The 12,314-nt window shown below is 38.4% G+C and overlaps 1 protein-coding gene across 23 annotated transcripts in view; it reads left to right on the forward strand.

The window, feature by feature from the left end:
• EXOC6B (exocyst complex component 6B) overlaps window positions 1–12,314 on the forward strand; it is a 703,642-nt gene that overhangs the window by 524,359 nt on the left and 166,969 nt on the right. For 22 of the 23 annotated variants that reach the window (XM_089922288.1, XM_089922290.1, XM_022561258.2 and 19 more), the window contains one exon: window positions 11,339–11,412. In XM_089922288.1, the coding sequence (XP_089778414.1) occupies window positions 11,339–11,412 (74 nt within the window). Of the gene's footprint in view, window positions 1–11,338; window positions 11,418–12,314 lie in introns of those variants that run through there. The other variant, XM_089922309.1, reaches the window with a different exon arrangement.

Consider the following 12,314-nt stretch of genomic DNA (forward strand, 5'->3'; position numbering starts at 1 on the left):
GAGGGGGTGGAATTCCCAACTAATACTAGAATAATTATATGAAGCAAAGCTAGAGAATATAGAAAATACCTTTCTCTGGGCAAGACATGCAGAACTTTTTATTTTGCCATATCAAAAATTATCTCTTGGGGCTTCCCTGGTGGCACAGTGGTTGAGAATCTGCCTGCCAATGCAGGGGACACAGGTTCGAGCCCTGGTCTGGGAAGATCCCACATGCCACGGAGCAACTGGGCCCGTGAGCCACAATTACTGAGCCTGCGCGTCTGGAGCCTGTGCTCCACAACAAGAGGCCGTGATAGTGAGAGGCCCGCGCACCGCGATGAAGAGCGGCCCCCGCTTGCCACAACTAGAGAAAGTCCTCGCACAGAAACAAAGACCCAACACAGCCATAAATTAATTAATTAATTAATTAATTATTAAAAAAATGATCTCTCATAATGAAGACTTGCTTTAGTGTAATATCTTTAAATTTTTTGATTCATTGAAGCAGTGACCATGTAGGCAAGAAAAAAGCATAGTATTATTTTATTGTATCCAATTCCAGTAAATTTCACATTACTTATGCTGGGACACATCTGGCTATAACCTAGATATTAAAATGGACTCAATATCAAGTTGTAATGTGCTTGATCTGGATTGGACCTTGTGTTCCAACAACAGTTTTCCAACACCAACTGGGTGTTCTACAATTTAATCCAGTTCTAACACTAACTACCTGGAGTTAGTGCAGACTCCACAGGGTGAGGGGTCAGTCCCACAAGACTGCCCCTCTTCAGGCATCAGCCACAAGTCACAGGTGACCTCAAGCCACCCGTACTTCTTCCTAGCTGACTACAGATTTGGGGCTCATCACATCCCCTTTCAGTTCAGTAATTCACTAGAAAAACTCACATAACTCACCAAAAATGCTGTACTTATGATTACAGTTTTATTATAAAGGCTGTAACTTAGCAACAGCCAAATGGAAGAGATGCATAGGACAGGATCCTAGGGAGGAGGGGGCAGAACAGAGTTTCCATGACCTGTCCTTAAGGATTCCAGGCATGTCGACCTTCCAGCACATCAGCATGTTCACCCATCAGGAATTCCTGATCCACTGAGCTTCAGTGTCCAGAGTTTTTATATGGCGGTTTCATTACATAGGCATGATTGAATAAATAATTGGCCACATGATTGAAATCAATCACCTTCCCTTCCCCTCCCCTCCCTGGAGACTGGGGGTGGGGCTGAAAGTTTCAAACCTCTAGTCACAGGCTTGGTCTTTCTGGCTTGTCCAGCCCCTCCCTTAAAACTACCTAGGGGCCCACAGGAGTCATTTCAGCATAAACTTAGGTATGGTCAAAAGGAGCTGATTGTGAATTGCTCAGGAACTTTCCTATTGCTCAGGACCTTTCAAGGGTATTTGAAACTCTATGTCAGGAGCTGGGACCAAAGACCAGATATATTCCTTGTTATACAATAGACCTCAAGAGTATATTTGATTCAGTCGCATAGCTTTAAGCAAGTGAAATATTATTAATTTCATTTTACAGAGGAGACATCTGGCACTAAAAACTTATGTGATTGGCACAAGGTCACATAAGTAACTTCTAGAAAGGATTGGAACCCCAGTTACCTTAGCTAATATATCCATTTTCTGTGGACATCCATCAGCTTAGACTACGAGACTCAGTTTTCCTGGCAAATTGTGAGACTATCCATGATATGTATACCAAAGAAGCATTAACTCTCTGCTTTCAGTTTAGAAAGAATCATAATTGACTTTTTAAAAAATCTAGCTCTTTTAGCTTGGGAAACATCCTATGTGGAACCTACCTTAATCATTTCTCTTTAAGTATTTTTCATAGCTTTGTGTGACATACCTCCACCCTGTTCGAGAGTGCTGACAGTGTCTTGATACTTTTCCTTTTAATGAGTCAGCATTTGTTTTGTATTGCATACTTACAAAACATTTTGCAGTTATAGATCAGGATTGCTACTGGTATCACTTGCTGGGGAAATGGAGAGCCCAAGAGCTTTGTCCAGAAACATATGCTGCTCAACTATTATTATTTTTTTTAAATTATGCCCGAATCATTCCAAAAATGATTTGAGACCAGTTTCAGTAGGATAAGTTGAAAAAAATAATAAATTAGATATAAGAAAAGAAAATGGGATGAAGAGAAGAAAGGTGAGACTACTAGCATAAGAATTAATAGAGAGGTAATATAAAAATTTATTGACAGGCACAGTGAAGAGCATACAAAGTATATAGCTCTCTCAGAGGTTGACCTATTTTTAAAATATGGGCTGCATAGAAGACATTGTGTAGTATCAGGAACATTTGCTTCAATACTAATTTCATAGCCAATGGAAAAATGGAATTCATATTGTTATGAATTTGGGGAGTGCTCTTTCCTTGTCATTTCAAAGTCTGAAATCATTCTTTGCACATTTCATTTTAGTTTTCATTCTTTACAGTCAACATCATCTAAAGCTGTGCTGTCCAGTACTATAGTTACCAGCCACAAGTGGCTATTAGAGCATTTGACATGCAGCTCAGAAATGAGTTGTGCTCTAAGTGTAAAATACATCCTGGATTTTGAAAAAACCTCATGAAAAAATTTTAAAATACTAATTTTATGTTGAAATTAATATATTTTAGGTATATTGGGTAAAACAAGGTATAATATTATTAATTCTAAAATTAATTTTTGTTTTCTTAACCTGTCTACTAAAAATTCTGAAATTACACATGCAGCTCACACTTCTATTTGGACAGTGCTTTTCTAGAGAATTGATTTTCACCGTTATGTTAAATGCCCTACAGAATCCTTCTCAATGTAAAATTTCAGATAGCTTAGCTCTGAGTCTATGTTCATACAGCAGAATAATCAGTGCTGAACAAACACACGGATAAGATTAAGTCATTGAAAGCAGAGTAAAAATATCAAGGATACAAAGTTACTACTTCAGAACACAAGTCTTTCTCATCTCTCAGGAAACCCACGCCTTTCATGGCAGATCCTCAGTTTTCTTAGAGATGCACAGAAGCACTGCTGATTGCTAATTGGGAGAGGCTTCTTTTCACTATAGTTTTAAAAGATCTATTATGAAATTGGCCCTTATTTTGCAAAATTGCAAAGCATTTGGGAACTTCAGAGGAACATTGTGGCTTTACACAGATCTATATATTTTTATGATTTTATTCTCTAACTAAATGAAAAAGATATAGATACATACATATATACATATATATGTGTGTGTGTGTGTGTGTGTGTGTATATATATATATATGGAACATGTAGAGTGAATATTTGCTTTTAGACATTCTAGATCAGGGATGCATACTGAAATAATAGAAAGACAGAGGGATTAGGTTCTATCTGGTTCACTGACTTACCTTTTTTGCTTTTTAATTTTTTCTTCTGTAGAAGTCCTCAGTAATTACAAATGCTCCTTTCAGCTTTAGGATTCTAGGTTGTAAACACAAGTGCTAGGACATCTTGTGCTATGTTTTTGGTGATTATTTGTGGAATATTAAGGGAAAGTCCAGTGCCATGTGGCATGACATTGTTCTGCCACTTGTTATGGTCTTGGCTTTCCTTAACCTTCTTCCTCTGCAGTGCAAAAGATACTCTGTTTAATTTGGTGAATACAGCTAAAGTATTCTTATCCACCATTTAAAATATTATTTCCTTAAACAAAGAACAGTACCCAGTGGCCTCCTGGACTCCATGACATGGTAGGAATTTATGTCATCTCCTTCTTTTAAATCTCGAATAAAATTGTTTTCTAATTTGCTTTGCTAGATTCAACCAATTAATTTCATTAAACTGTTTACAGATTTTTCTTATATGTTAGATACGTTAGGCAAGGCATAGAAATCAGCTTCTCGAATTTTCTAGTTTTATTCCACATAAGACAGCTACTCTCTCCAGGGGAATGTATATTGTCATTGACACCAGTCACTGCCAGTACCTGAACCCTCATTTCCTCTCAGTGGTACAATATAAGGGACAGCCAGATGGAGACTGATTGGCTTATTTACTCAGCATCATCATGAAAGTTCTTCATGCTTGTGGCCATTTCCTAGCTTATAGGGGATTAATCCCTTACTAACTAAAAAGCTATGTCTATCTGTCCTAGTTTTCAGTTGTCTTTTAGAGCAAAAGGAGTTAGGAGAATTAAACTTTGAAAACAATTTATAAATCTGTTTAGAGTACTGGTTTGGCATTTGCTATCAGACTTTGTTATTATCGGTTTTAATCATATTTCTCACATGGAAACTCAGAATAGGTTAGTTAGACTGGACTTTTCTCTGCCCTTCTTGAGGTAGGAGATCTAGTGAGTTACCTATTTAAAATATGTAAAAACAAAGAAAAATTTACATCACAGAATTATACCCTAGATAATTAAAGGTAACTATTTTTTATGATCACGTGTTCATACAAGTAAACTTATACAAGTATAGTCAGCTGAATCTCCAAGGAACTTTTCCCTCCCACCAATCCTCCCTCCCTTTTTCTGTCTCCTTGATAGCTCTCTCCTTAGTACTTACTTCCTTATGTTCTGGCTGACCTTTCTCTGACCAGCAGGGCCTCGAGTGGAGTCCCTGTGGAGTCCATCAACTCTTCTCTGTAATTAGCTTAGTGGAGCCACTGTGAAGTGGTGCAAGAAGGTTTTAGCTTCCCTGGAGCCACACTTTGTAGTCTAGCATACTCCTTATCTGTTGCTCCAGGGACCCAGATACCAGGAAACCATTATATTAATACAGCAACAGCAGCTCTTACTTTTTTAATCCCACAAAAACCACATGTGACCTGACATGATCTTAAGATATAAACAAGTACCCAACATACTTTGGGCTCCAGAGTACTGACTTTTCTTTCTTACCTGACATTTTGGCCAAAAACCAAACCCTTAATCCATTCAGTGAAGGCTGGTGATGCTATCTTGTCCACTGTCTGACCTGGAACTTCACTGGGAACAATAGTATATGATACTAACCAGGAACCTCTGGTTAAAATTTTGCCCACTACCTTTTCAACTTTCTCTTATTTGAGCAAATTAGCTTTTCCTCTAAGAATTGCTATTTTACCTGTTTCCCAGATATTGTACTGGTTTTGATTTTCTGAAATAAATTTTACCTTGCTCATCTCCTTTGAAAATTATTCTTGTTCTATGGACAATTTCAAAGATTCAGAAGAATTACTTTTATATTCTGTTTCCAACAGCTTGCTTTTGATAAATTCTCAAATGTCCTGTCTAGATATACAGATTACAGACTCAGGCAGTCATTTTTTTTTTTTTTGAGAGTTATGTTTTATTTGGTGACCTTACTGAGAACTAAAGCCCGGGAGACACCTCTCAGATAGAACTGTTCCAAAGAGGTAAAGGGAGGAGTCAGGGTATATAGGAGTTTTTGCTGGAAACAAACAAACAAACATGGAGTCAAACATCAATAGATTATAGCTAATCACAAAAAGCAGACATCTCAAATTAATGATTTTAGTGCTTCTCTATGTATGGAAAGATACAAGAGCCTGGATTCATAGAAATTATTCCTTTGATATGCATCTTAACTATCCAGGGCCAGTATCCTGTTTTCCTTCATCCTGAAATCTCTTCAGGGCACACTCTCTAGGGTGGATGCAATGGTTGGTGGCTTGATGGTGGGTAACATTCATTGTTTACCAGAATGGCAGGCAACATTCTTGTTTACTGAAATAGCAGGCAACGTTTTTTTACCACACCAGTGTTAAAAGTCGTGTATTGGGCTTCCCTGGTGGCGCAGTGGTTGAGAGTCCGCCTGCCGATGCAGGGGACACGGGTTCGTGCCCCGGTTCGGGAAGATCCCACATGCCGCGGAGCGGCTCGGCCCGTGAGCCATGGCCGCTGAGCCTGCGCTTCCGGAGCCTGTGCTCCACAACGGGAGAGGCCACAACAGTGAGAGGCCCGCGTAGCGCAAAAAAAACAAAAACGAAAGTCCTGTATCCTGGGAACCCTACATGCAAGTAGGGGCAAAAAAAAAAAAAAAAAGAGTGAGACGAACGCATAAGTCAAGCTTTTCCAGGTCCTCACCAGCCAACTTCACCTATAACCTTTTATTTTTTTAATTTATTTATTTTTTTAACATCTTTATTGGAGTATAATTGCTTTACAATGGTGTGTTAGTTGCTGCTGTATAACAAAGTGAATCAGCTGTATGTATACATATATCCCCATATCCCCTCCCTCTTGCGTCTCCCTCCCACCCTCCCTATCTCACCCCTCTAGGTGGTCACAAAGCACCGAGCTGATCTCCCTGTGCTATGCGGCTGCTTCCCACTAGCTATCTACCTAACGTTTGGTAGTGTATATATGTCCATGCCACTCTCTCACTTCGTCCCAGCTTACCCTTCCCCCTCCCTATAACCTTTTAACCTTTCTGAGTTTCATTCACTTCCCTCTTCTCTCTCAAGGCCTTGAACTCTGAAAAACCAGAGTACTTTTCTCTGGCTGTAAGGCAGTCATTTTGATTCCTCAAAGCCCCTTCTAACTCTGACTTTCCCGTTTTATTCTAATTAGGGTTTTCTGCTCTTTATAAAATTTATATTTTGTTTTCCTCAGCCAAATATGAATGTACCAGATAATTTTTAAGTTGATTTAAACATTTTTTTCCTCCCCCCATCTAAGCGGCAGTTAATTTTAAGACCAGCCTTCAAGCAGTGTAGAAAGCATTTTGAAATTAGTGGAATCCCTCCTTTTTCTACTTTGGCAATTTTATTTCATTATTATATGAAGATTATTAGAAATGTAAAACTATAGGATACTTTTGAGAAATTAATATTGCTTTAAAAACAATTGCCACACCTCATCGATTTAAGTGTGTATGAGAATGTGAAGGAATGTTGGATATTTGTTAAGTGAGGGGTTTTTTCTTTCCCTCTTTATACCTTTATACCTCTTATTTTCTTTCCCTCTTTATACCTTCACTTAACAATATGCCTTCTTTCCTATAACTTTGTACACCTCCTTTTAATTATTTTAAAATGAAAATTTATCTCATTAAAAGATTTTTCACATTTGCAAATTGGATCTTGGAGGCAGGCCCTCATCCCAGCTTCAACTCTTGTCCGTACTGTGATTGGACAACGGCAGGGAAGAGCTGCTGGGGAGAGCCGAGCTCTCTGAAGGATGGCTGGGTGCTGGTCAGGGGCTCCACTAACCTGAACAAGTTTTCCGAGAGGAAGCTTTCTTGCCAGCCTCATTGGAACCTTGATTCAGTCCCCACATAACGTAAGGTAGTCAAAGGTAGGATTTGCTTCTATGTTAAGTGGAGGGCCACTCTGCCAAACTCCAGCCTTTGGAAACTTTGGCACTGGCTTAAGCCACTTAGAGACTGAAAACATACCACAGACCTTGGAATCCAGAGACAAGTCCAGAAAGAGACTTTTTCACTGTGCCCCATATATCCATCGGTTCCACTTGGCCACTAGTACAGACATGTACTCCTTTTTATGATGTCAAAAGAAGGAAAGTTTTTATTCATGATTCTAAAGAAAAGCTTCTGTGTGTACATATAATCAGTCTGTATATGTGTCCGCAGACTTGGGGCTCCTTGTCCCCTCCCATGTGTAGTTTTCCTTCTCTCTATCAAGCAGCCTCTGAGGACATGGGTGTGCAAATCAATCCCAGTTGCCTATAATTCTAAATCTTGAACAAGTTCTATCTCTTATTACTAGAGAAAATAGCACTAAATAATTTTGAGGGGTGTGTGTGTGTGTGTGTGTGTGTGTGTGTGTCCTTCTATTTCCTTTTCTCTGACTATAAAAGTGGTCTCTACTCATTTTTAAAGTTTATAAAATGTAAAGAATAATCAAATCCCTTGTAATCTCCCCCTCTTTAACAGCCTCAGTTAACATTATGAAATAAATGCTTACTGTCGTGTTTTCTATTCATATTGTATTTTACATAGTTGACGTCAGACTAAATACAAACTTTAATTTAAAAAAATATTCACACTTTCTTATGCTATTAACATTTTTCATATATGGAAAAAATTGGCTGTAGAAGAACAGTCATGTTTTAAAGGAAATAATTGAATCACAAAATTATGGGAGACCTATTTCATGCATTTATTGATTTCTAAAATAATACCAGTGAAAATTACTGTGCTGTGGCTAATACACTAGTAATTGGTCATATCAGCTTCCTTTAAGTGAAGCACTTAAGTATTTGCCTATAAATTTTCAATACCAACTCACTAACTCATAACTGAATAGTAGCTGAATTTCTTCTAATGTTTTGTCCTGGATATAGAATAGTGTCTCTTGACCTTTGTTTGGTCACCAACCCTCTGAGAAGTCAATAAAAGATATGAACCTTCTTCACAGAGAAACACATATTCCCACAAAAAACTAATTGTAATGATAATCAATTATGATATGCCAGGTACTCTGCCAACTGCTTTACATAGTTGTTTCACTTAATCCTCATAGCAGCACTATAAGGAATATACTGTTACCCTTATTTTTGAGATAAAGACATTGAAGCTTTAAGGAGATTAAGTAGTTTGCACATGGCCTTAGAGCTAGTACTGGAGCTCAAACTGATTTTTATGACCCAAAGCCCATCTCCTCAATCATTGGGCATCTAATTTTAGGGAGCTTATAAATTCCTAAAGCCTACTTATTGATACTCAGGTTAAAGGCACCCTACTATTGCAATCCAAAGATTTTCCTTGGCAGTAAAGAATATGTGTAATTAGTTAATCTTGTTATTTCTGTAAATTAATATATAGGTATTTGTTGGACATCTACTGTTTTTAATACTTGCTACGTTCTGTGATATGGTCCTTATCCCTAAGGACTTTACTGCCTACATGGGAAGACAAGAATTACATATATAAAACAATGAGGAAAAAATGTAAATATGAAGTTGAATATATAGTAATTAAACATTTCCATAAGCTATACACAAAAATTAATCTCTTTACTTTGTCACACATGATGTAATTTTCATTCCCTGATTTATAAAAGGAAAATCAAATCTAAAAGGCCACCATGTCCTCTGGGAACCTGGAAGATTCAGTGTGTCATAAAATGAGGTCTATAAAGTACAGCTCTGACTAAATATGTATCACATCCAGATTCCTGAGTGATCTGATCAGCATCCTGTCAACCCCAGGGGGCATGCCCAATAAGGAGATTCAAGAATGTGTAGCCACCTCTCAGGCATTCAAACCATGTATCATAGGGCAATCCTGTTGAACTGAACATGTGTAGGGCAGCAGAACACCGTGAGAGTTGCTGCATCTTGACTCAGGTAGGGTTCCTACTGACAGAGAGGACTTCAGATGATGCAGCATATCTGTTATGTCATACGGGAGCAACAGTGATAATCTACCAACCTTGGATGAAACTACCAGGCATGGGAAGCTTATTTAAGCTGACCACCTGACAATCAAGACTCAGAAAGAGTGGCTGTGGCTGTAATTCAAAGAACTGCTTTCTACAGGAGCATAGCATGGGAAAGTTGTACTTGTAATTGAGCAGTGGCCATATACAAGGTTATCACAGATAATGGCTATTGTAAGATATGAAGGATGGATTCTGTCAAGCTTTTATTAACATGGCTCTCATCATGTATTTGTATAGTCTTAGAACTTTACTTTTTTAAAACTTTAATCATTTGGGCTATACATATAGAATTCATTTATAAATGGCCTATAAATTTTCTTTCCAAAGTAAATAGAAACTTAATGTGCTAATCATTCTATATCGTTTATCTCCTTCCATTTGAGTCATTTTTATTTAAAATCTCTAGAAGAAGAATATTTTGTGTTCCAGTTGTACAACACTTTGTGTTCCATACAATTCGTTTAATAACTTGTTTTAAATTTCATTTCACATAATGTTTTTGTGTTCCCTGCAACTTACCTTGATAACATTTTTTAAAGTAGGTCGAGGATTTTATGAAAACCTAGTAGACATTTCCTAGATGGAAAGTATTTTTAAAGAACAGAAATTCCTGTCATTGTTCATAAATCATCATTTGAATCTATGCAGTTACTAGTTGTTTGAAGTAATTTTCCAGACATATATGCAAATATCTTGATGGATTTTATTTAATTTCAAAAGACTAATATGATACCAACTTTCTATAATTTCTTAAATTCATTCCTGAAGAAAAATATAATTGAAAGGAAAACATTCCTTTTCATATTTGCTTTGAGCAGATACTTGTTATTTTTGAGGTAAATAGTAGATTGATGTTAAATGTTTATCATGCTTTGGCTTCACAGAGAGAATTCAAGGCACAGTTAGTAACTGTCCAACTTTTGAATTTGCTCTGTATGTATGTGTGTGTGTGTGTGTCTTGTGTGTATGTAGGGGCTTAAACAAGACCTTTTGATTGCATAATAAGCAGGGCTTAGGGACAATAAAATCTGACATTCTTAACTGTTACTAGTATTTGTCCCTATAGCCCTGTGCAGTTATCTTCTTATTAACAATGTAGAAGCCAGAGTCATAAACTGAGCATGTACCCAAGGCGCTACTGTAAATTGCAAATAGCATTCATGTGGTCTCTTTTGACCTAAGACTAAATTGGGATAGAAGGAAGAGAAAAAAGAATTTTTGAGAGTGGAATAGAAGTAGAAGTCAAGAACAAAGAATACACTAGAAGGATGGACATGTACAAATGTTTCCTAAGTTTTTGCTGTGAGATTTATTTAGATGGGTCTTTTCATATCTGCAGTACTCTTTTACTGAAGAGCCAAGCACTAGATTGGGGCAGCCTCTGCTGCTGGTGTGTGTGTGTGAGTGTGTGTCTGTGTGTGTGTTGGCGATAATGCACTCATGAGATAATACAAATAATCAGTGAGGGAATAATTAATGATGTGGCAGGGAATATTTTTTGATAAATGCTTGGGGAATGAGGTGACAGGCGTGAAATTAGAAAATTCCTTCAGCGATCTAAAATATAAATAGCTTTCGGAACTGAAAAGAGTTTCACAGCTGAAGATTTTATTGTGTTGAGAGGAAAAACTTTTTTCTCTCCCCCACTCCCTCCTCCTTTGCAAGTTGTTTGTCCATTCACAAAACAAATACTCTGAAGCCCAGCGCAGCTCATGGGAATAAATTTCAGGTCGAATTAGTACAGTTTCCTTGCTGTCAGGATGCTGGAATTAATGGTGTTTTGATGACACGAATTTTGAAGGGCAAACAAAGAAGCTGAAGGGAGAGAGACATGACTCCTTAGAAGCTTGGTCCTCCTCTCCCCCAGCCTCTCTTGTCTTCCCTGTCATCCGTCTGCCAATCTCCCTGTCCATGGTTAGTTAAAGGCGCTTTTTATCCTCTTTTCTTTCCCACAGAGTTTGCCAGATCCGGCCCGGTGCCTGGGTTCCAGGAGGACACGCTGCAGTTGGCCTTCATCGACTTGAGACAAGTAAGTCTTTGTGTTTTTGTTTTTTGTTTTTCTTTTAAGATGTGTGACTGAAGACCATCAGGTCTTAAGGAAAAGGGGAGGGGAGGGGGATCGGCGTTGGCGATTCACACTGGAGACCTAAGGGGTTTTCCCTGTGTTTGAGGCCACCTCTTTTATTTAGCTATCTGGGATCCTTAGCTATGGTGGAGTTAAAGGTTTTGTGGGTGGAAGGGAAGGCAGGAGGTGGGAGGAGGGACCCAGAATGTAGAGGGACTCAAGTGACCCTCAAGTGATGTGACCCATTGTGCTATAGTTGGCTTCTGCAGACACAGCAAAAAGATAGCTCAGCAAACCAATGCTAAGCAGGTGCACTGATGCAGAGGCTGCCTGCCCAGAGGACTTTTGTTTGCAGATAATGAGGGCAGTAGCATTTAAGAAAAATGAAATATTTTACATTCTGGATTGTTGGTTTGGTTTGTTGACTTTTTTCTGTTGCCTTAAGTCTTCCCATCCCCTCCTTTGTAGAATGCGGTCAGCCATGAGGGACTAAGTGGTCATTTTAGATAATTAGCAAAGGCCCTGACCAGTCATGCTAACCTGACAGGCAACCCTACTGAAGTAATGTGATGAAAGCTGGTACTTAGGTATACCTGAGCTTTGCAAGCCCATTAGATAGAAAGAGTCGTGCTATAGAGCTGTTGCTTGCAGATTGAAAAGGGCGGGTTGGTAGGCCTTGGTGGATTGGGTATAGAGGAGCAGTATGGGCGGGGGCCGAAAAAGGGAGAGAGTTAACTGGGCTCTGTCATCTCTTCACTCTGAAGATGGATGGGGTTGGATAGAAAGTGTGAATGAAGTAAGAATCAATGACTGATGCTTCTCTCCTATTAAAACAATCTTTTTTTTTTTTGTCTGTTTTTTAAAAG

The sequence above is a fragment of the Delphinapterus leucas genome, chromosome 13 (genome assembly GCF_059928025.1).
Source record: "Delphinapterus leucas isolate spDelLeu-1000000601 "Yukka" chromosome 13, BTC_Dleu_Yukka2, whole genome shotgun sequence".
In the NCBI taxonomy this organism is placed as follows: domain Eukaryota; kingdom Metazoa; phylum Chordata; class Mammalia; order Artiodactyla; family Monodontidae; genus Delphinapterus; species Delphinapterus leucas.